This window comes from Piliocolobus tephrosceles, chromosome 14 (assembly GCF_002776525.5).
Source record: "Piliocolobus tephrosceles isolate RC106 chromosome 14, ASM277652v3, whole genome shotgun sequence".
NCBI lineage: Eukaryota > Metazoa > Chordata > Mammalia > Primates > Cercopithecidae > Piliocolobus > Piliocolobus tephrosceles.
Window position 1 is genome coordinate 37743556 of NC_045447.1, and position 25847 is coordinate 37769402.

At 40.2% G+C, this 25847-nt stretch overlaps 1 protein-coding gene across 3 annotated transcripts in view; it reads right to left on the bottom strand.

Moving 5' to 3' along the window:
- Positions 1–283: 283 nt before the first annotated feature.
- PLPPR1 (phospholipid phosphatase related 1) overlaps positions 284–25847 on the bottom strand; it is a 312263-nt gene continuing 286699 nt past the window's right edge. Inside the window, exons 5-8 of one of the 3 annotated variants that reach the window (XM_023201405.3) lie at positions 15394–15644; positions 11546–11722; positions 6988–7119; positions 284–1390 (exon numbers count right to left, since the gene is read on the bottom strand). In XM_023201405.3, the coding sequence (XP_023057173.1) occupies positions 1358–1390; positions 6988–7119; positions 11546–11722; positions 15394–15644 (593 nt within the window). In that variant the 3' untranslated portion in view covers positions 284–1357. The remainder of the gene's footprint in view (positions 1391–6987; positions 7120–11545; positions 11723–15393; positions 15645–25847) is intronic. The other 2 variants (XM_023201411.2, XM_023201415.1) reach the window with 2 other exon arrangements.

Here is a 25847-nt window from a genome sequence, read left to right on the forward strand (position 1 = left end):
ATTGACAACTCAGAAGTATCTATGGGTAGGCTGAAGGTAGAGGGAGCATGCTAGGGATCCAGAATGTTTCTGAGTATCTTAATAATTTAGAGCATTTTATTTGCCTAAAAGCTCACATATTCTCACATACACCTGTGAAATTATCCCTCAGTCATGCCCCTATTAGAATTTATTTCAGCAGACGTGGAACTGAACAGTGTAAACACTTGAGTTCACTTCATCATGATTCTTCAAATACCTTTGTCCTGTGGATAAGGCTTAAGACAAAAGACATGAGCCAGAATACATTTTGTGATAACTTTTTCTTCTCTTTAGAAAAAAAAATATGTACAAAAAAAGCTAAGAAGAGCCAATATGGAAGTGTCAAGAAAACATTCTGATAGGTACAGACAAAAGAGCTCCTTCAATCAAAGGAGTTACATATTAGTTATCACCATGCTAGAAAAATGAGATGCAGTTAAAATTCTAGAATAATTAAAAGCCACAAAGTGAAACTGTTGTTCTGGGGCCCTATGGTGTAGGTTCTCTGATTCCTTTTCTGTAAAATAATACTGTGCAAACTGTAAAATATTCATTTTCATATAAAGTCCATATAATATGATATACAAAACTGTTGAGTTGACAGGGGAGGCTGATGTTGGCTGCTTTTTTGGAGAAAAGGTGGCAGTGACACCTGCCTGCCAAAAGACATTCCAGAAGGATCTTGAGTTCTTTAGTAGAGGCCATTATCTAAGAAAGAATCATATAACCCCAATACCCTCCAAATTCAGAATTCTCTGATAATTGTTTGTGTAACTAGGTGATTTTGTTAATATATTACTTTAAACTTTGAATGGAACAATTTGTTAAGAGATCAGAGTGCAACATTCTTTTTGAAGAGAATCTTATTCCTGCAATTGACTTTGAGATTTATTATTAACCAACATTGTCCTTCCTGTAGCTCAAAAGTTTGCCTTTTATTAAAATTCAAAAATTCTGGAGGAGGCAGCAACTGTGGTAATAAAAGTTTAAAGTGAGTTGTTATATTTACTTCTGTGTTTATAAAACTGAAAAGAAAATGTGTGTACAAATATCACAAAACAACGTCAACCATTGAATAAATGTGGTTCTTCAATGCACGCTTGAACAAGAAAATTTTGTTGGTTTTAAAATTCTGGCATAAATATATTAAAGCTGACCAAAAAAAAAAAAAAAAAAAAAGGGCAAGCTACATCACTTCCTCATACAAAAAATGTACAAAACATTAGCTTCTAACTAGATAAACATGATATTCGTCATCACAGTTTGACATTGAGCAACTGTGTGTTTTGAAGTATAGAATTGGAAGGTGATTTTAAAAAACAGCACATCAGTCATCTCAGGTAACTTCGGTCATGGACGCAGAGTGATTCTGTGGAGAAAACACAAGCAGATAAAATCTGAGATAGGGTTGCCTGACACGTGCACACTCACTTGTCCCTAAATATTCTCTTGTTTTGTCTCCTCAAGGGTGCACAGGCTGTTCCCTCTCATAATATGCTGCTCCAAGGCCACTCAATGTCCCTTACCTCTTTTTTTTTTTTTTTTTTTTTTTGAGATGGAGTTTCACAATTTTTGCCCAAGCCGGAGTGCCATGGCGTGATCTCGGCTCACTGCAACCTCTGCCTCCTGGGTTCAAGTGATTCTGTTGCCTCAGCCTCCCGAGTAGCTGAGATTACAGGCGCCCGCCACTATGCCTGGCTAATTTTTGTATTTTTAGTAGAGATGCGATTTCACCATGTTGGCCAGGCTGGTCTTGAACTCCTGACCTTCGGTGATCCACCTCGGCCTCCCAAAGTGCTGGGATTACAGGCGTGAGCCACCATGCCTGACCCCTGATTTCTGTTGTTAGGACACTGGGGGTTTACATTATATTCTTTAGAGCTCAGATACACATTTTTAGAAACTGAGTATTTTGTATTTTTCAAGGTACTTTTGTCTGAAATCTTTGTGAAAACTGAGGTTTTGGTGCATTTCTTTCCTAAGGCAAAAATAACTTTACCTTTTATTCTTTTACTTCTACAATATGCTTTCTATTTGAATTTTTTTGGGTCAACACTTTGGTCATTTATATGATTCCATGTAAGAGTAAATGGTGAAGATAAAGCCATTCAAATCCTGAGATAACTAGGTAGGTGACTTGAGGCAGATTTATTTAACTCTCCCTCCAAGTCTTTTCTTTTTTTTTTTCCTATTGATAATACGAAGTCTATAATATCACCAGTTCTGAATCAAGGGACCATCAGAATTCTCTAGGAGTACCTCCTTCATTTTTTTTGTTTTAAAACTCCACACCTGCTGAATCAGAATATCCTGGGGTGAGGGTCCACGTATCTGCGGTCAGTACAGATAGAATTCTTTTTTAGTGTCTAAAACATATATAAAAATGTATATAATATATAAATTTAATAAATAATATAGTTATAACTTATATAATTACACATTAAAAATTAAGTTAAAATTAAATATAGAATTATATATTAATAAATAATATATAAACAATATAAATTTAATAAATATATAAATATAAAATATATATTAAATATGTATAAGTATCTTTTAACTATATATGTATACATATATAAGTATATATACATACATAGATGAAGAAAGTAAGGCACCAGGTTTAACTAATATGCCCAAAGTCACCAGTCAAAATTAAACGATACGTATGTATATATACATACATACTTACATATGTATATAAATATATCTTAGTGTATATATGTATCTATATTTAATATATAGTTTATATATATATATTTTCTCCATGTGGAAGACATCGGGAGACTATCACATCCAGAGTGAGTTAACACAGTTGCTTCATTTCTAATTTACTTTTTGTTACTAGAAACTGTGTTAACAAGAATGCAACTGAACAACACTCAGCTGATTGCTCATGTACATTGTGAGCAGGGGGGTGTAGAACATGGATAATTAAGAATTGGTTCCTTTGGGATCCCAACAACTTTATAGAATCATAAAATAATGCTTTGAAAAACTTGACTAGTTTTGAATTGTTTACTTTTTGGTTTCTCTATGGTATTTGGGAAAGATTTTAGGAAATGCACCGTCTCAATCAACTATACTAAGGGGAATCACGGAAGGCAGATATTCGAATCTGAGGTAACGTTTTAGAGAGGACCAGAGCACTGTGGCTCTGAGGGCTACATGTGGCAAAGGGGAAAGAATGTCTTGGGAGAAAGGGAAACAAGGGTGACTGGTGCCCTCCCCATTCAGTCTTCTCCTTAGGGGATTTTGAATAGTAGGATGGATGTCATGTGTATGAATGTGTGCTCTGAAGAGAGGTTCTAATCTCTGATCTTAAAAGATCCACATGCTGGGAAGATGATTCTGTTCCAAAAATTACAAAGATGCTATTTCTAACAGAAACCATGGCTGTTGGAGTTGCAAGGGAAGTTCTTGCCCACAGGGGATATTCATTTTGGAAAAACTGTAGCTCAGGATCAATATACCAGCCCCCTGTAGCATGTTTTCATATTCAATGCTGGCAGTTGTGGATTTCAAAAAAAGAATTTTCATTGAATGAAATCTCAGGCTGCGTGGTGTAGGAGAACTAGCAGGGCCTTTAGAACTCGATGGGTCTTAGTTTAATTTTGACTGGGTGACCTTGGGAGTATTACTTAAACCTAGTGCCTTACTTTCATCTGTAAAATAGGATATAATAAAACCAATGCAGTATCATGACTATTAAATGAGACGACTCTCAATAAATGCTAGTTCTCTTGACCAACAAATAAAGGGTATATCTTTCTAACTATCCATGTAGAAACATTTAATACTAAAAGCAGATGCTTGGTGATTTGAATTTTTCACAATTGGTATGGATAGCATAATGTGAGAGGCAATGCTTCTCTTTAGCTTTCTGTGGCTTCATTCTGGCTAGCCTGCAGAAGTCCTTCTCATCGTTTTTCATGAATCTCTACTTTCCGTGGATGTTCAAATAGTGATTATGGTCAAATTTGAGGTTCTTGGTTTTGGCTAAAGTGTCTAGTTTAGGTTTTGGGACAAGTTTGTATTCATTCATCAACATTTATTTCACACCTAGTGGATGCCAGGATATACGGTGAATAAGACATGGTTTATAGGGTCCCGATCTTCAAAAAGTCCCAAGTCTTTGGAGGAAGTCGACGTGAAGGAACACTTGGCTTTAATTATGAGTGAAAGTCACATGAAAGAGGCCTGGAGGGTCCTTTGGCCCAAGCCTGGTATTCAGGCAAGGCCTCAAATTGTATCCGTATGAAGTGACATCTGTAATCACAAAGATCTATTGACAGGTTTGAGAGAAGTTCAACTACTACCTGTAAACAATGAATTCATATCTGTTTTGAGAATCTTTTATCTATCTTGTGAATAGCATTTTTTGAAACCCCATTTAGCACTTCATTTTTCAATTTAAGTAGAATCCTCCAAAATAGAGTCTGGACATCCCTAGACCTGATCAACCATCAGTGGCCCTGAGAATTAAGAGAGAAAGAAGGCTGGGGAAGGCATTAGACAGAGGTCATGCTTGAGCAGTGCTGGGCGGAAGGATGAGGTGTGCAAAAGGGGTGTTCTTATATCAGGATATTTGGGGGATAGCATTTACAAGGACACAAAGACTGGTATGTCTATGGAACTCAGCAAATATTTTCTGTTTCTTTTTAAAATTCACTTGTTTTCATTTTACCCCCCCAAATAGAGACCCTCTCTGACTTCACTAAACACAGGATTGTAATTAGGGAAGAAAAATTAGATTCTATTTCACTATTTCGTTACAAGGTGTAGCTATTTAGCTAATTTGATATTTAACCTATAGCAACAGGCTGTTTATAAACCCGAAATATTTTTGTTAACATTTTATTTCTAGACCAAGTTAAAATGTTAGCCTTAATACAAATTAAGGGAAAACAAACAAAACAGCAATACTTGGTACTGTATTAATGGAGAACCTTAAATATTTTTCCCGAAATGGAGATACGGAGGTAACTTTCTTGTTCCAACCCCCCCCCCCCCCCGCCCAACCTCATTAATTAGTAATATTAGATTTAATTAAAGGTAAAAAGGCATAGGGTATTGAGACCAGCCTGGCCAACATGGCGAAAAACTGTCTCTACTAAAAATACAAAAAATTAGCTGGGCGTGGTGGCACATGCCTGTAGTCCCAGCTACTTGGGAGGCTGAGCCGAGGGAATCGCTTGAACCCCTGAGGCAGAGGCTGCAGTGAGCCGAGATCATGCCACTGCACTCCAGCCTGGGTGAAAGAGTGAGACTCCGTCCCCAGGGGGGCGGAAAAAGAGCATAGGGTAGTTTGTCTTAGAGAGATGTGATAATTAATATCTTTAAATAGTGAAAATATTATTTTATATTGCACTGATATGAAGTACATAATAATTCCAAAGGGAACAAAAGGGAAGTGATTTGCTTTTCTCTTACATCTTCTATAAAAATGCCTGAGTAGGAAAATGCCAAATACAAACAAGATTTCAAAACAGACTATTACAAAAAATGAACACTTTAGCTGGGCTCAGCTACTTGAAAAAGATGACATGCTAATGAAAACCACATTATTAGTTGTCCCCTATCTGCGTAAAGAACTCCTACTCATCCAGCTTTCTCACTTGCTACCTATACGGCCTTGGGCAAGTATCTAATATCACTGTCTTCAGTGTTTTTTTCTTTTTTTTTTTTGAGACATGGTCTCACTCTGTCACCCAGGCTAGAGTGCAGTGGCACGATCACAGCACGCTGTAGTCTTAATCTCCCAGGCTCAAATACTCCTCCCACCTCAGCCTCTGGAGTAGCTAGGACTACAGGCATGCGCTACCATGTCAGGCTAATTTTTGTATTTTTTTAGTAGAGATGGAGTTTCGCCATGTTGCCCAGTCTGGTCTCAAACTCCTGGGCTCAAGCAATCCACCTCCCTTGACCTCGCAATGTGCTGGGATTACAGGCATGAGCCACCACACTCAGCCTGTCTTCCTGATTCTTATCTTTACCTGTGAAATAGGAATTATGTATCTATTCAATAGGGTGGTTGTTTAAGTAATAATATATTTGTAAAGCACCTAGCAATTGTGCCAGCAAAGTTAAATGCTTCATATCATCTGTCCAGGCTCCTTTCAGTTGGCAAGTCTTGGCCTTCCCTGTCTTCTCAGACAGTAGATTTTTTCCCCTTCATTTGTAGTCATAGAGTACTTTGTGCACCTCTGATTCAGCATGTCATATTATGACTACCTATTTAGAGCCACCTTTCCTGATCATCTGTGATTTATTTATTTATTTATTTATTTATTTATTTATTTATTTAGTAGGTATAGGGATTGTTACATTGACCCGGTTGGTCTCCAACTCTTGGCTTCAAGCAATCCTCCCGCCTTGGCATCTAAAAGTGCTGGGATTATAGGTGTGAGCCACCATGGCTGCCCCTCATTTGTGAGTTATTTGAGGGCAAGGACTGTATTCAATTATTTTTTGTATCCCTGGCATGATGCAAGGTTCTGTTGTAGAGTAACAGGTCAGGAGGTGCTGTTGCATTGAATTTTTGTCACAAAAACAGGTCCAAAGGGACATTTAGTAGCCTTCTAAAATGTGCCTCCAGCTTACATCACTCTCTGTACAGAAACTTTTTCTTTCCAAATATTGTCCTAGTTATTAAGTCAAATTGGTTTTTCCATATTAGTCCAAATTTCATAAATGTGATATTATGTTGTCAAAGTATCCTGAAACAGCTAGGGTTTAAGTTAGACGTTACTAAGAGCTCTCTGAGGATTCGTGATTGCCAACCCCCAGAATAAATATAGGAATAACTGAGGGGAAAAAGTGAAGACTGCCTTTTGTGAGCGCCTTTACAATAAATGAATCCGATTCTCATTGATGCTGGGTAAATTAGTGGTATTCATGGATTGATACTGACCTCCCAAAGTGTTCAGCCTGTGGGTTTGGTTTGCTAAAACTGCTTTACCATACCTGTGCACTTAAGGTTTCCAGAGGGCTTTCTATCCTTGGGAAAGCCATTAGGGGTACTCCACGGGGATCCTCAGGCTTGGGTTTGGAAGGAGATCCTTGCGTTCCTTTAAAGTTATGAACCACACACATTCCCTGCAGGATGAGGGGGAAAAAAGAATGCGGTCAGACTGCAGCCATCAATGCCTGGCATCCGTGAGGGTGGCAGGCCTTTCCCCTTGAGCATCATCACCAGAGTGACCTTTTTCCTTTGAGAGAGGGGAAAGGGCCTATGGGAAGTACTGTAGAAGCATCTGTTTAATCACCAGATGACCAGTAACAATCGCTCCCCACCCCATTGGACCTGTTTTCTCACCTGTAAAATAAGAATAGTAATACCCACTTCACAGATTTGTAATGATTAAAGACACAGTGAATGCAAATCACCTCATAATAACAGCTAAAATTTATTGAGGGCCACTATGCGTCTGGCACAATGCTCAGGATTTTATCCAATTTCACTTAACCCACCCAACAATTTCATAAGGGAGATACTATTATCTCCCATCTAGATAGGGGGACACAGGGAAGTTAGATAACCTGCCCAAGGTCACACAGAGATTGAGACTCCAGAGCCCCTAAATCATACCCCTATACTATTTTGCCCCTTAAAAAGTGCCAAACGCATAGCAAGTATTTGGTCCATGTTAGCTGGTCTTTAACTCTTACCTTAGATCGTCATCCTCAAATTATGACTATTTGCTTGAGATTAGATAACGCCTGAGTTTTCTTTCATTGCTTCCATTTAAAAACTTTCCCTGTAAGTCACTGCCCACTTTTCTGTTTCCTGCTGAGGTCTTTTCATAACTGACTGTTTCTACCATCTTCCCTGCCTTTTTTTTTTTTTTTTTTTTTGCCCCCCACCCCCAACAAACCCTCCTTTTCCCTGCCCCTTTCCGTACTTGCTTTGCTTCTTCATCCAGCATCTTCCAATCTTTCCTACTACTCTTCAAACCCTGTAGCACATTGGCATGCAACCTCTCTACCTGGCTCATCTCCATCTCACGCTTACACTCGGCTTTTTTTCTTTTTTCTTTTTTGAGATGGCGTCTGGCTCTGTCGCCCAGGCTGGAGTGCAGTGGTGCGATCTCGGCTCACTGCAAGCTGCGCCTCCGGGGTTCACGCCATTCTCCTGCCTCAGCCTCCCGAGTAGCTGGGACTACAGGTGCCCGCCACCATGCATGGCTAACTTTTTGTATTTTTAGTAGAGACAGGGTTTCACCGCATTAGCCAGGATGGTCTCAATCTCCTGACCTCGTGATCCAAACACCTTGGCCTCCCAAAGTGCTGGGATTACAGGCGTGAGCCATGGCGCTGGCCCCTGCACTGTGCTTTAACTCAGCTCATCAAAAAATGGGAGGAGGGGAACGTGTAGAAACTTTGGAGTGGGGGCACCCAGGTCCCTCTGCTGGTTATTGGTTGGGTGGCTATTGGGCAAGTTACTTATCTTTGAGCCTCATTTTCCTCATCTATAAAATGAGGATAGGAATATTGTTAGAGTTGCCCTGGGGGCACTTGGTTAGATGTCTATAAAGCAGACAGCATGTAGTACTTGTTCAGCTACTAACTTCCTTTCCCTTCCTCCCACATTCCACCTCATGGGAAACACAAACATAAAGCACTATTGGACATTTACAGTAGATATCCTGCCATTCTCAGTGTTTGCTCTTCTCTCTTTTTCTGTCTCCTCTCGAAGTCTTTGCTTTGGAATGCCTCCAGGCTCCTCCAGGACATCCTTCCCCTCCCATTTCCCAGCTTTGTGTATGTCCGTGAGGTGTGTTCACATGCATGTGCCAACAGGGTGGTCTCCCTCATGCCAGAGCAATTGAACCACAGATCTGGGTCTTACATAAAGGCCATTTGTGGGAAAACAAATTTTGACATCAATTGGAAAGTCCCTTGAAAGCACTAGCAGACCAAGTAGTTACTGAGTGATGAGAAACAGGGCTACGTGTTATGGAGAGAAAAGTTTAATGTTGAAGCAGAATTTGTGTATGGGGCTTCAGCAAACCCCAATATCATCCCACAAAGACCCTACAAATTGTTTGGCACAGTCAGAATGGCTCCTCTTCTCTAACTGGGGATGGCTGGCGTCAGAACTGATGGACAGCAACATTGATTGTCTTGTCTTGAGCCAAAGTCTTTATTTATACACCATTGATCTCCCTTTGAAACCCTTCTCTTCCCTTCAAGTCATCTGTTTTCTTTCCATCTGAAAAAAAAAATTCCTCAGGAACGGTAGTAGGGGGTAGGGGGAAGAGGAGTTGGTTAATCAGTACAAAAATACAGTCAGATGGAAAAAATGAGATCTGCTCACTGTAACAGTAGAGTGACAATAATTAACAATAACTTACTGTATATTTCAAAATAAATGGAAGAATAGATTTGGAATGTTCCTAACACAAAGTAACAGTATTTGAGGTGATGGATATCCCAGTTACCCAGATTTGATCATTATACATTGTATGCTTATATCAAAATATCACACATACCCCCGAAAAGTGTATAACTTCTATGTGTCCATAGAATATTGTTTTTAAAAGGCATTCCTCAGGAAAGTTCCTAATGAGATATCAACATTTCATGATTACTTCAGCACTACTTTTCCTGCAACTTCATCCAGAGTATTTGCGTTTTAGTTTTTCACCTTCACTATAGAAAGAATGCCTGGATCCATTCAAAATACTGGCACGTTCTTGTTTTATTTCACCTCACCTTATTGCATGTTGCAGATACTGTTTTTTAAAAATTGAAGCTTTTTGACAACACTGTGTCCAGCAAGTCTATTGGCACCAGTTTTTCAACAGCATGTGCTCACTTTGTGTCTGTGTCAACAGTTTTTTAAAGATATAAAGTGCTTTTAAATTAAGGTAAATACGTTTTGTTTTTTTTTTTTAAAGACATAATGCTATTGCACACCTAATAGACTACAGAAAAATGTAAACATTTTATATGCACCGGAAAACCAAAAAATTTTGTGCCTAGCTTTATTGTGATATTCATTGTTGCAGTGGTCTGGAACCAAACCCGCAATATCTCCGAGATATGCCTGTCATTTTGGATTAGAAAGAAGCTTCCCAATCAGTGTTCTGAATATGAGCATTGTCTGTATTTTAGCAGATTTTTTACAAGTCGGAAAGAGCGGCTGGGAGAGGCATGTGTGTATTTTGCATATTGGGGAGGGAAGGAAGAGGGGCTAGGAAAAGGAAGTGTTAAGTCATATGACTGAAATTGATCTATGTGTGATGCTAATCCTAATGGATCTTGGACTAGAGAGGGCAGAATAGGAGGAGGGAGATCCTTCAAGACTGTGATGGCTACTTTCTCCTTGGGGAGACTTCCTGAACATTGTTAGGGAATTCATTTCACGCACATTATGGGAGTCTCCAGGTCTGATGATTCATCGTAAATTTTTTCTGGGCCTGTTTTAAGTCCTTGAAGATAATAAAAATCTGCATCTCTGAGGTGTGACCATGCTGTGAATACTACACAGCAATAAAAAGGAATTATTGATACATTCTACAACATAGATGAATCTCAAAATAATTATGCTAGGTGAAAGATACCAGAAAAAAATACATTATGATTCAATTAATACGAAATTGTACAAAAGGCAAACTAATATAGAATGACAGAAGATCACCAGTTGCCTGGGAATAAGGGAAAAGGAAGGGTGGGAGAGAAAGTTTTATGCCAAAATTGATCAAACTGTACATTTGATGTGTCATTTATTGTAAACCTATTATACTTCAATAAAACTGTGAAAATGAAGACAAAAAGAATACAAATTTTAACCTCTTTTTATCAAATCCAACTCAATTTAAGGGATTTCCTAGGTGAGCAGGTGGCCAGACCTCCATCTCTTTGGGGAACCAAAACATCAGAAATACAAGAAAACTGTATTAACCAAAATTCTTCTCCAGGAAGATAGGTGGTTGAGAAGGAAATAAGATTCCCAAGAAGCACGTTCCAATAGTAACAGAGTCCCACTAAAAAGGGTGGGTGTGATAATCTGTGGGGATTTTAAAATTTGAGTAGGAGATGCAACTTTGGAGCTAGAGCTGAATTTCTTGGGATGCTGGAGAAGAGGCTGCTTGCTTTTACCAGTGCTCTTCATTCTCTATTCTTCCCTCAAGCAACACTTAGCTTTTGCCCCCAATATGCTGAGAACAAATTCTTAAAGAAGATTGGTTTGAAGGTATGCCAATTTATCATTAGTCTGCTTGGCCCCAGTCCCAAGCCCAGTGTTGAAAGAGGTAGAGCCAGCTGTCCTTCTAGGGGCAATTCTCTCCCTACCACCTCCCTACCACCCAGAAGGAATATGGCCAGTCCTGTTTCTGAAAGAAAAGAGTGTTTTGAAATCATTTTTGTAGCAAAAGCATGCATAATACTTGGAGAATAATTGTAATTCACAAGGTTGGGACAAAAGGAACACAGATGGTGAAGTCTAGGAAACCTGACTCACAGTTTTTCAGAGAGCAGAAGAGGAGGGGAAAAGGTAAAAAGAGGGAAGTCAACCTACCAGAAAGAGGGCCACTGCAGTGCCCAGGATGAAGCCAGCAATCACGTCCGAGCAGTGGTTCCGATACTCAGAGACTCGGTTGAGGCCTGTCAGGAAAGCTGTGCAGAGAGTTCCGAGGCACAGCACTGGCTTGGCCAGTCGACTGCTCTTCGTCTTGATTGTGCTTGTAATATACATCTGGAATAGGACAGAGGCCAGAGAGTGACCAAGCAGCCTCCCTGTACTGTGTGTACACGTGCAAGCAAGCAGGTACATACACCAGCACACACAAGCAGGGGCTCGTGTCAAAGCAACCACGCTAACTAGTATTCCTTGAACAACTCCACTAAGCTATTTAGTAAAATATTTAGGTAGGAAATCAGTGCAGCAAGAACAATGAACAGATGTATATTAATCAGTCTTTTGTAACCTAGTGGACATGTGAACAGAAGTTATTAGTGGCACAAAGAACGCACTAATGATTAGATTCAGAACATGCAGATTTTATGTGACAAATTTAAATATCATTTGGGGTATAAGAAATCCATATGAGAGAGTGATACCAAATAAACCTTCTATGGGAATGAAGCTTTTGGTGGAGAAGACTGGGTAGGTGAGTGACTGTAAGTGACGGTACATTTTATTTTTTGTGTCCCCAAAAGTTCCTAGTTGCTTCGTCATGCCTTCAGGCAATTAATACCAAAGTGTTGACTGATGAGTTAGTTGATAGACTGAATTAGAACCTCCCAACAACTGCATCACATAAATAGATTTCAGCTGTGCTAGTAAATTGACTCCTACATTCCTTAGGACAGCTGTGATCAGCTTTATTCATTTATTCCGGTTTCTTAAAATATTAAACTTTTCTGTGTGTCCCACAAGATTCAGGTCGAGAAGACCTGAACTGAGTAAAGACATAGGCGGCTGTTACTAGTTTGTTGTGAGGAGCTGGGTAAGACCCTGACGTTTTATAGACTCAGGTAGCAAATGTGTCCCTGGTGGTCTAGAGTTAGGAAGCCTTTTTCGAGTAAGTAAACACTTTTTTAGCTAACCTTTGGTAGTGGTTACAAAACACCACTAGAGGGCACCATTGGTCCATCATTTCTTAACAAACGTGTTATGTGAGCTTAGCAATTCTAAAAAATAAGATGCTGATACTTAGAGTCTATATAGTATGTTTATATGGCCTGAGCACATATAAGTTAAAATAGATGCATTTTACAGTATTACAATAGAAATCCTTAATATCCTAGAATGATGCCTCAACACTGGTGAGAATACCAGAAGATAGGAATCTCTTCTATGTAACAGATTCCCTATAAAACTGTGGTTACATCAAAGTTACATAAATTACAGCCTATTATTATACTATTTTCAGACTCTGTGGTAAATGTTACTTAAAATCTATACTGTATATATTTAGTTGTTTATGCTATTATGTTTTCCAATTATACCTGTCATAAATCTTTCCTATAAGATTACAAACTATTAAAAGCAGGAGTCTATGGTTAGTTGGTGTTCTTCATAGTATTAACTAGTACTTAGGAAATCCTTGTTGAGTAATTTCTGAAAGCACTTGTCATGTAATAGAGGCTCAGAAGATTTATGCAACTGGAATCTCATATCAGGGTTTATCTGACTATAGCCTGTGAGGCATGATTTGAATTGGATAACATCTGAATCCTTGAGAACATGCTATAGCAGCATTTATTCTGTGTGAGCTGATGATATTTACTTCTTTCGTGCCCAAAGAACTTCATGTCTCATTTGTTGAGACTGTAGTTTATTGTAAGTAACAGAATAATTTATAATGGCACTATAAAAATTAATTTCACAGAGCAATGACTTGAGCCTAATAAAAAATACAGGAAAAGGCACAAGAATACATTGTTTAGGTTCTAGATAATTAGGACAAATCAACATTCTGAAAATTAGAAAATATGTTGAATACCTCAGAGGGCTGTGTTTGTTTAAAAAAAAACACCTGCATTGAGGTTTTTTGGCTTTGTTTTGTTTTTGGTAAAGCAAAGACATTTAACCAAGCTATAATCTGTTTTGTAAATTGAGGCTTCTGTGTTATTTGCATCTATGTTTCTTTAATATGGGGACAGCTGAGGTCATTTTTGTCACATATTCATAAAAGAGTAGAGCCAAAAAAAAACTAGAAAGACTTATATTTGGTAGTTGGTGGTTGACAAAATAACCCTATCGATGTGATCCCGTAAATGGGACACAAAGGTATTATCTGCTCCTGGTTGTTTTAAATAAATAGACCAGACCCGTAGTCACAAAGAATGACTGTGTATTAATGATTAGATTCAGAACATGCAGTTTTTATGTGACAAAATAAAGAATCATTTGGGGTATAAGAAACCCATATGAGTTTCTGCCTTTTCTCCACCCTAGGGGTGATGGCACAGACCTGTACGCTTCCCCCAGAGGCAGAACGTGCCTTCTGCAATTACACTCTGTGACAGGGAGGGTAGCATCTCCCTGGGGGGTGGGTTGAGTGCATACTCAGAAAGTTTGAAAAGAATGGACAGTTTGAAAGGAGTCTTCCCTCTGTCTTTTCCCTCCCCCCACTTTCCATTGAGAAACACCAGACTAGTCATATTCTGAATATAGAATAAGTTGAAGTGAGGAAAGGGGGTGTTTTGGGCTAACAGTTGCTCTGCTACTGGTAAATGCACCTGATGTCCACCAGCAATATCGTATCAGCCTGTGGAGCCTTTGAGCTGATCCTTGCATGTCTATATTCTTGGTCCTAAGAATGCATAAGCCAGACAAGAGTGAAATGAGGTTATTTCCAAAATGAATACAGTTAAAAGGTTAGAAAATAAGAGACACCATTGTTCTTTCAGATGTGGGACATACTTTGGTTTTTCTGTTACTAAAACAAAAAGAAAAAAAAAGAGAAAGTTATACCCCAGTGGGGCAGTCAATGGCTGTGCGATCCGGGGGACAACGAGAAACATACTTTGGGGTGTTGAAGTTGTTCTAGGATCATCCCTGTCTCCTAGTAAAGTCATGGAGAAGAGTGTCAGAGCAAAGGAAAGCTGTGTATTTATCCTGGGTCTGTATGTTGTTGGGGCAGCCATTCATATGAGACCCATGCTTGCAAATTTCTAGGCCAGTGTGAGAAGGTGTGCTGTTCCGAAACCAACCAAAACATTGACAAAGAGTACTGTCGTGGGAGGTAAGAAAATCTCAGACACAGTACCAGGAGTCTGGGTCTCTGCTCTGGTTGTATGATCTTAGCTATACTATGGGCCCCAGTTTTCACATCTGTAAATGGGAGGATGTAATTAGGTGATTATCAAAACATTCCAGAACTAATATCCTCTGGCAGATCAGGAGATTGAAAGTGGGGTAGAAGTGTGTGTGTGGGGCGGGGGCGGGCTAGTATATCAATAGCATAGTATAGAGAAATAGGCCACATGTAACTTTAAGAGCCACTATAGGTGGCCGGGCGCGGTGGCTCAAGCCTGTAATCCCAGCACTTTGGGAGGCCGAGACGGGCGGATCACAAGGTCAGGAGATCGAGACCATCCCGGCTAACCCGGTGAAACCCCGTCTCTACTAAAAAAATACAAAAAAACTAGCTGGGCGAGGTGGCGGGCGCCTGTAGTCCCAGCTACTCGGGAGGCTGAGGCAGGAGAATGGCGTAAACCTGGGAGGCAGAGCTTGCAGTGAGCTGAGATCCGGCCACTGCACTCCAGCCCGGGCGACAGAGCGAGACTCCGTCTCAAAAAAAAAAAAAAAAAAAAAAAAAAGTCACTATAGGTGACAATGAAAGAATGGAGACAGGGCAGGGAGACACACATCCTATCAAAGACTGAACTTAGGAGAGACAAGACTTGCACACTCACCGTGGCATATAAGGCGGAGTAAATGCTCAGAGCAGCGTGTTTGGAGGGAAAGGATCTCCGAGCCTTTTCTATCACTTCCAGGTCCCCAGTACAAATGTTCCCATTGTTTATAAACTGGTGGTGCGCTTGGCAGTCTGTACTGGTATAGTTCGGCTTGCACACAGTCAGGAAGTATGGCGTTAAGTGCCCAGTGACCACTTGTCCGGCGTTTACAAAAATGTCAGTAGCAAAAAGTCCGAATGCAAACACCCCTATAAGAAGATTAAAATCATTAGGAATGGTAACATATTCCATCGATGGCATGTTTCTCCTAAGAGAAAACAGCGGTAAGAGTCCATAATGACCCATCAAAATGATTCTAAGTACTCCGTGGATTATCTTTCCAGGAGTGGTACCTGCTTCCCAAATCACCATTTCTTCCAAATTGATGCAGACATTCTACGGTTAGCATTTTATGGTTTTGTATCAGTAGTTTAGAAAAAGCAAAGTCTAACGAAAAGAATTTGAATTTTGGAGTCATATAGACCCGGGTTCCGGTCTCATCACTGGTGACTGGTTCACAGTATAAGTAATTTATCTTCTTTGAACCTTGGTTACCTTAGCTGCAAAATGGAGAAGGGGGTAGTTTGGGGAAAATGGAATAATATATGTGCAAAATACCCGCTATGGTGTCTACGTAATTAATCAACATCAGTTCTCTCTCCTTCTATACAAAATACGTTCTTCCTGATTCTACCTGGAGATACAAATCATCTTGGGAGCAGTTACTTACAACATCATGGCAGGTGACAGTAAAGGAGGATCTTATGGAATTGTCTTTTAAAAGATTATTCTAGAAACTTTGAATTGGAGTTTCATTTGATGTTGGAAACAGAAAATAAGAATAAAGGAAAACTGTTATAAAAAAATGTTGTTGGCCGGGCGCGGTGGCTCAAGCCTGTAATCCCAGCCCTTTGGGAGGCCGAGGCGGGCGGATCACGAGGTCAGGAGATCGAGACCATCCTGGCTAACACGGTGAAACCCCGTCTCTACTAAAAATACAAGAAAATTAGCTAGGCGTGGTGGCGGGCGTCTGTAGTCCCAGCTACTAGGGAGGCTGAGGCAGGAGAATGGCGTGAACCCGGGGGGCGGAGCTTGCAGCGAGCGGAGATCGCACCACTGCACTCCAGCCTGGGGCAACAGAGCAAGACTCAGTCTCAAAAAAAAAAAAAAAAAAAAAAAAAAAAAGTTGTTGACCATTAGTTTCCTATTGCTGCTACAACAAATTACTACAAACTGAGGGGCTTACAGCACAAATGTATCCCCTTCAGACTTCTGTATTCTGGAATTCAGAAGCCTACAACAGGTTCCACTAAGCTTAACTCAAAGCATTGGCAGGGCTGTGTTCCTTCTGAGTGCTCAGGGTATAATCCACACCTTTCCTTTTCCATATGTTCTAGAAGTTGCCTTCATTCCTTATCTTATGGCCTCTTTCCAGGACTTCACATCATTCCAACTTCTGCCTTCACTGTCATAGCTCCTCTGACTCTGACCCTCCTGCCTGTCTCTTATAAGGACCCTTGTGATTATATCTGGATAATCCAGGATAGTCTCCCTATCACAACTTTAACCACACCTGCATTCCTTTTTGCCATGTAAGGTAACAGTTTCCAGGGACATGACCATCTTTGGGTGGGGAAGGGTGCATTCTGATTTTGCTGTTGGTCTGAAAACCCTGTGAGTAGGCTGTACTTTCTGGATTTTATCTGTTCTCTGGTAAATTCCATAAGATTAGCTCCAACAAGCTTGAACATACAGAGGTTTCCTTATAGAAAGCTTTGTGAATTATTTCAAGGGCTATATATTACATCTATGCACTGAGAAAGGCCGTGTGGAGCTATAAGTGGGTTGAAGAGATGAAGATGTCTTATATGCAATTGAAGGTAGAAGTTGACAAGTGTGAGAGGCAGCATTGACCTTTCTAAATGTCAAGGGTCTGCAATAGTTTCAACTAAATGTCTACCCAAATTTGACTCCCATACTCAATGTTCTGAATCTGCAAATTGTGCTGACTTCAGCACCCCAAAATTAATCCATTATAGCAGAAGCAAAGACTAGGTTGGCTGAAACCTTCATCTGGTTTTCATTTTTGTCTGTATTGATTGCTATAATCTTTCTTTTTGTGGCTTTGCCAGTATGTGCTTTATCATAATGAGAACTAGCTCTTTTAATAGCTTCTGCTGGCTCATACTCATTGGGTCTGACCTCTGAGAGCAGGCATTCATTGATCATCGAAGGCAGTTTTCACCCCCCAGGTGCTGGAAGTCTAAATGGGTGGAGATTTTCTACATCTTCAAGCAAGATTCTCAAAGACCAGGTTTCTGGGTCTTTCAAGGGGCAATAAGTCTGTCCAGACATAACTTTTCCAGGAAACTAGGGTAATTTATGATCTGAAAAAGGAAAAGTGGCAGGCTCTCCCTTTGGCATTTTGTCAGAAGTGTTTCCAATTAGGGTGGGTTTTATTCTTTCTGTGGCAGAGGATTTCTAGGTTCCTTGGGTCAGTGCCAGCTCTGTGGTCACAGTGATTGTATGATGGCCAGCTCTCCACGCCACTGTCCTGTATGCCAAGGCTGAAAGTGGCTTTCTCTTCTTCTCTTTGCCTTCTGTGGATTGTGTCTGTTTCTTCTGCTGCCTTCAGGAGCATCTGCTGTCCAAACACTTGATTCTGGTGCATTTGATACAGCTTTAGAAGGTACTGCATCAGCCTGGGAAGCCTACCTGCCCCGTGCAGGCCACAGCAACAAAGCATGGTGGAACCCGCACTGGTGACTCACAGACCATGTCAGATCATACAGGGCTTTTCTAAAGGAACTCAGGCCATCTTTCTGTTACTTAACCCTGAGCTCCTTGTGTGTATTTTTACAAGCCTCAGAAGCTAAAAACAGCTACTCTTGCCCTTAGAGTCAGATGAAACACCAATTAGTCTCCAGTATTGCAAGGCATGATTTGAAGATGTTTAAAAATGTCTCTGTATCTTGGTTTGGCATCTAAAATTCTTCAGGTGAGATCATATTTTTTAATAGATATTTTTCATTTCCATAACGCAGCAACCCCTCGGATGGTTCTATTTATCTTAAGGCTCTGCTCCATCTGTGACGTTTCTTCCTTCAGAGAAGCCGATTATATTTTTGAATGGATTTTCCAATTTACAACAGACACAAAAGTCCAAAAGTAAAGCACTTTTGATTTGCCAGAGCTATGTGCTTGTTGTGATTGCTGTGGCTGTGTTCAGAATTCTGAATATGCTTGGTTTGGAAGATCAAGAGCTATAACCCGGAGGGCAAGACAGTCTTACGAAGTTTCTGAAATCCACTGCAGAGTAGGGGAGGAAGCAGACGTGGGCGTCACAGGAGGAGCTGGAGTCCTGCCTGGTCTGATTACAGGAGTAAAGAGGTACTTCCAGGCTCCCTGCCTCAGGCTGGTGTCAAGCCTTAGGGTCTGGGAAATGTAAATCTCCAGAAGGGTTTTTTGGAAATGTGGACAAAGGGCATTGTATTCCTGCTGGAGTGTAGATTGGGAACCCTACAAACCTCTTAGAGAACTTTGACATCCAGCTTGGCACCACAGCACAGGGTAACTGCATTAGCAATGGCCAAGGAAGGGTCAAATTAGTTAAGAGGCTTGGAAGAAGGACAAAAAACTTGGGGTCTGCTGCTGATGGCCATGATCAGGTCCCAGTAACATGGATTGTCTAAGGAAACCTGAGCTCTTTGTGGCCTAAAAGAACGTAATGGATGCACACTGGGCTAAACAAAGGATGAAGAAAGTGAATGATGAAAGTGTTAAAGTCTCTCACTTTTTTTCTCAGGGTTTTACCTGGACCCCATCTGATCTCATATAGGATGTCTTTGGACAAGTTAGGATCTTTGATCCCTAGTGGTTTAGGACATGGAGAGAAATTCTGTGACCCTATTCCTGCTGTGGACTCAGCGCAGGACTCCAGTCCTTGACTCCAGCAAGAATGTAGTAAAAACAGTGACAGAACCAGGAAACATGCATGATGGGGATCTTCAAAACCACCAATAATTGGCCTGACAAACAATAATAGGGCTCATTCCAGGATCCCTTCAGAACTGGGAAAAGTACAGAACCAGACTGCTCAGTGCTGTCCACACAGCAGACCTTCATTAGGAAGTCTAGATGCATGGAATAGAGTAACAATTAGCCGGGGTTGGTGGGGTGAGCAAAGGAAGGACCATGTTCCTTTGAAGCCCCGAAAGTCTGGGACCTTGGGTAGAGCCTCAAAACTGAAGGCCAAATGTTGTATACCAAATGATAAATGTGTAATTCTCCAGTCAAAAAGGCACTTTGCTGACAGCCTCTGATGGATCATCTCTCAATTGTCCACTAAAATCATACATGACGACAGTGAAAAAAGATGGAACTGAAGGGAGGATGAGTGAGAGGGGTCCACTGTCGATAACCTTCATATGGAACATGTTTAGTATCTCTCTCGTCACACACACACACACTTTCATCTCATGGAAAACTCAAGCTTCTCCTCAGAAGACAGAGACTACAGAGACTGCAGGAGAAAACCTGGGGAAAGGTTTTCTATCTCATATTATAGGGCCCCTGACTCTGAGATCCAGGATTTAGACTCCCCAGAAAACAAGGCTTCTGTCTCCCCACTGGATGAGTTCGCTCTGAATTTGCCTAAGACTCTCCTCTCTTACCTGTTTTTTTCTAAATGTATTTAGAGAGACACTCCTGGACAAGAACTCGGCAGGAGGCAGCAGGGGCACAGGCACTGGCATTTCGCATTCTGAGGACTAGATCCACGTCTTCTGGAGAGCATGGCTGCTGCTGGCTATAGCAGCTTTGTGCACGCTCTATAGAGCACCAATGAGCCACACAGTGAGGACAGTAGATTCTAGTTCCTTGGAGTTGAGGAGCTCTAGTAGGAAGCCTGCTAACTAGGGATTTGACTTGGGGCTGCGTACATCTGCTTTCAAGATGTAGCTCTGAAAAGTTGGCCACGAGCAAGTTACACTTCTGTTGATGAACACAGCGTGCATAGGTCTAGCCCTATTTAAGAGTAAATAGGGAGAAATAATCACAGATCACATTGGACCTTGGAAAAATCTCCTGTTTTAGACTAGTATGGTACCATTATTCTCTTCTTTCATATTTCTTGTTTCAGTAGGAACTTATTGCATAGATTCTTCAATAATTTCCATCTGTCACATTAGAATTGTGGAATATGCAGGCTTTACTACAGCAAGGAACCCATTTGTTTTTGCTCATCATTGTATTCCCAGCACCTAGCATCAAACTTGGCACATAGTAAACATTTAACAGATAATTGCGGAATCAATGAATGAGCTGCTGAAGGAACTTTAGAAAGTAACAGAAGAAGATAAAAGAGCATAGAAACTTGTCCATATTTTCTAATTCATGTTGATTTCAGAGAACATAGAGTTGACAGCAAACCATTTAGCATGTAAGTTACAGGGATCATATCTCCTTTTTATAAAATTCACAAAGTCAGGCATAGTGCTAGACAACTAGAACATAAGTGATCATTAAAAACTGGGACTTCATAAGTGTCTCATGAATTGGAAAACTGTAAATCCTAATTCACAAATGAAAGCATTCTCTATTCTAATGCAGTGAGAATAAAAAAAACCTTAGAGTATGGAGATCTATGTCATACACAACAAATACTTTTTATTGGAGATGTTTGTGAAGCACAGGAAACCGAAGTCATTATGAACTTGGGAAGTGTACTGATGGGTAGTTTTATTGAGACATGCATATCTTAGAAATGTCCCTATTTCTGATTCTGAGAAATTACAATGGTTGTCAGTTTCAGCATTAACACGTGGGCACATAAAAACTCCTATATATTTTCATGTGGGGAAACTAACACATGGAACTTTAAAAAAGAATAGTGAAAAAGACATAAAAACAATTTATCTGGATTAAGTTGCCAACAATACTCTACACCTATGTTGAAAAGCTACTCTGTGGACAATTGCTTAGTCTGAACTGCAGCTTGTGCCACCCCTCCCTACTTTCCTTAACATTCATTCTCAATCTCTTATCAAAAATTGTTGGCCATGCACGGTGGCTCATGCCTGTAATCCCAGCACTTTGGGAGGCCGAGGCAGGCGAGTCACCTGAGTTCAGGAGTTCAAGACCAGCCTGACCAATAGGGTGAAACCCAGTCTCTACTAAAAATACTAAATTAGCCGGGTGTGGTGACACATGCCTGTAATCCCAGCTACTCAGGAGGCTGAGACAGGAGAATCGCTTGAAGCTGGGAGGCAGAGGTTGCAGTGAGCTGAGATAGTGCCATTGCACTCCAGCCTGGGCAAAAAGAGTAAAACTCTTTCTCAAACAACACCACCACCAAAAACAAAAACAAAAACACAACCTGTGGCTACAGTGGCTTGTCCCTGTAATCCCAGGACTTTGGGAGGCAGAGGTGGGTAGATCACTTAAGGCCAGGAGTTCGAGACCAGCCTGGCCAACATGGTGAAACCCCATCTTTACTAAAAATACAAAAATTAGCCAGTGGTGCTGGGCACCTATAATCTCAGCTACTCAGGAGGCTGAGGCAGGAGAATCACTTGAACTTGGGAGGTGGAGGTTGCAGTGAGCCAAGATTGCGCAACTGCACTCCAGCCTGGGCAATGGAGCGAGACTGTCTCAAAAGCCAAAAACAAAAAAACAAAACAAAACAAAAAACTGTTAAAAGAGGTCTGTTCTTTTGTTTCTCTATGGTAAAATGATGTCATGAAAGATGGTGAAAGTAGTGGCATGTTGTGTGATGTTGAGAATATTTGAACATTTTCTCTTTTGCAAAATCTAACCAGCTTTGTGCATCTCTTTGTGGTAGCTTTTTTACCATGATGTCCACAAAATGAGAAAACGTGGCCTCCCATCAGCTTCTAGCCTCTGTTTTGGTAGAAAAAAATGATGAAAAATCTTATCCCACACAGACAAGTACAAGCAAATGGCAGGGGTCTACCAGTGCCATTTCGACACTGTAAGAGGAATACCTAGGGAATTCTGTTTCCCCAACCACATTCTGATGCAACCACCAGCTCTTAGTAGATCACATCTTTCATCAAAACACCATTGGAAATGGAACACAAGATTAAAGAAACACATACAGTTCACTTTTGCTTTTTCTTTTCCACATCAGGATCCCCAGTAGAAAATCTTAATCTAGTTCCATTTTTGCCAAGGTACCCCAATTCAACTATTGAAGACTATTCCTTCAGGAAACCACAGTTTCTTTCGGAAAAGGAAAAGTGGTAAAATGCTTTCTCATTAACATGCTTTATTCAAACTGGAAGTTTCCTGTAAAGATAATTTATCTGAGGTTACCATGTTCACCCCATTTCCTTATAAAGGTGTACTGACCTGATGAGATCTTTAACTATGACTGCCATGGATACCAGGTAATAATAACAACAACAATAGCTAATATGCTGTGCTTAGTACATACAAGGTATTGTTCTAAGTGCTTTGCAATATTAGATCACCTAATGCTCACCACGACTTGGAGGTAGATGCTATTATCTTTACATTTTACAGATGAGGAAATTGAGATACAGAGAAGTCAATTAACTTGACCAAGGTCACACAGCTAGTAAGTAGAGGAGCTTGGGTTAGAAACCAAATAGTAAGGCTCCAGAGTCTATACTCTTAATCATAATTCTCTCAGCTTATTTATACATGTATTAACATACATATGGATAAGCATCCGACCATGAAGATATTTTAGCTTATGCTTGGGAGCACACACACACGCACACACACAGCATTGAGAAGAGGCAAGGACTTCATAGCATGTCTCTTGTGAAATGTATTGCACTTGCCACAACAGAATAAGAGTTCTTCAATTTTGTAGTCAATTCTCCAAAAAGAAGATGATTGAATATGTATGACATGTCATTTGAATAAGGCACTTTTCTCATCACTTTAGCAACGAATCTGACTCTTTTTCTAGCATGACACAAACACAAGTGGTGCAAATTGATCCATATGCCTTATATATTGTGCTTCAAAAACAAGTTTGACAAAATCAAATACATCAGTTCCTTGGATGGTAAATTTCAGGTGTTTACAGGGCAATGCTGTGGTCTCTTTCTCCTATAGATACTGCACAAACACCAAAGGCTGACAACAGCCTGCTTGTCTTGATTGGATGGTTGAAATCATAAGAATAGATTTTATTTAAGTCAATTAATCTGAACCTAGTTACTTTATCTGAACCATAAGTGGTCCTTATATCACAGGGTGATTATTGAAATCATAAAAAACAGTTGTAAAAACACTTTGTAAATTGTGAGCCCTTTATTGATATTGCTGTTATGACTGAGAGAAGCAGATGTAACTAAGGGAAAGGGTTATAAATTGATTATAAAATTATTTTTTAAATGCAGGAAAGAGATAAGAAACCTACAGTTGTAACAACCTGAAACAAATATTTGACTCAGTTATTCATCCTTTGCACTAATAAAGCACCTTTTACAATGCAATAAGCTGGTGGTTTAAAAAAAAACAAACAAACAAACACCCTGTATTTGTCATTGTAATTACTCACGATAAGTGAAGATGAAGGATAATTACTTAATAAAGATGATGAGTAATCAACTAGAAAGCCCACTAAATATTTCTATAAACAAAAAGAACGAACAAATACATTTTTACTTCTTCAAAGCATAAAATTACTCGACTTCTTAACAGGATTTTATCTCAAGAATGTCCTCTTTACTCCTTTGACAGGACAATTCCCCAGTGCTTTATCTCACAAATATAAGCCTTCTCTCCCGCCACCGAGCCTCTAAATATCTTCTTGGTCCCTCTAGGCAGTATAATTCCAAATGCTGCTTAACAGAGAGGAAAACAAAAGTTTGCCAGAGGCCATGGTAACTTTCAAGTGGAATGGAACATGTGGATGCAAGTAAGTCTAGAAAATATGCCCTGATACAAACTAAATGTGGAGGAAAAAATGTAGCTACCAAGAGGTATTGAAATACAGGAATATCGAGGCCTGGATTTCTAGAGGGCTTCAAATTTGGCTTTTGTGATTCCATGTTTATATGTTTCTAAAGCTGAAGCTGATGATCTGAATCTACTTCCATTCCTACCACAAGATCAGCATCAAACCCCCATGGGCAGCTGCCAGCCCTGTGTGTGATTTACAGACACGGAGATCTGGTGCTGTTGCCCTCCGCTTGATGCATTTCCTAAACACTTTCATTATGTCCTAATGTAATAACTTAAATTGTTTCTGCTCACACCTATAATATCAATACCCTGGAAGGCTGAGGCTGGAGGATCCCTTAAGCCCAGGAGTTCGACACAACCTCAGCAACATAGGGAGACCCTGTCTCTACATATAATTTAAAATTAGCTGGGCAAGGACAAGTGTGTGCCTGTGCTCCCGTCTACTCAGGAGGCTGAGGTGGGAGGATTGCTTTAGTCTGGGAGGTCAAGGCTGCAATGAGCTGTGATCATGCTACTGCACTCCAGCCTGGGTGACAGAGTAAGACCCTGTCTCAGAAAATAAAAATAAGTAAGTTGCTTCCAAAATACACACTACTTTAAAAAAATTATTATAGAAAGCTTTGAAACTACTCTTTACTAACTGTTGAGTCATCAGTTAGTGCCTAATGTTGTTAAATGAATATTTTTGTTATACAAGATGTTATACAACTTAAAAGTTTTTGAAATATACTTAAAAACCTTTATAAAAGTAGTTGTCAGCTGAGGGTGACCCCACCCCAGGGAACTTTTATAATGTTTGGAGACATTTTTGATTGATTCCCACTAGTGGAGGAGTGAGTGCTATTGGCATTTGGTGAATAGAGGCCAGAGGTACTACTAAACATCGTATTAATGCAATGCACACAGTCAGTATTCTACTTCTACACAAAGAATTACCTGGCAGAGAATGTCAATAGTGCAGAGGGTAAGAAACACTGTTTTACAGCAATTGAGTTCACTGTAGTGTCATGAATTTGCATTGTCTAACCCGCAAAGTGCTAGAGAAAGCAGTTTTCTGCTCAGTCCTTTACTGGAGTCCAGCCTCTAAACACTAACGCTAAGGAGGACCCTCAAAAAAGAATCACTAGAGTCTCATATGACTCAATAACTTTCCTCTTGATGATTAGGGTAATCTACGGAGTTCTAGGGTAGGAGTTTTGTTCAGATCTGTAATATTCTGGCTCACCAAGGATGACATTCAAAGAGGAATAGAATCAGTCCCTGCACTGAGCAGAGGAACCAAAAGCAACTTCATCACAATTTCTTGAGACCCAAGCAAAGGTTGCTCCCTGGCTACACCTTCTAGGCCAGTCATGGTACCAGCTTCAGCATCCTTCCTCCCCTGCGTCCTTGAATCCCAGTCACAAGCCCAATCCTGATCCCTAGTAGGAAGTAGCAAGCATCTTAGT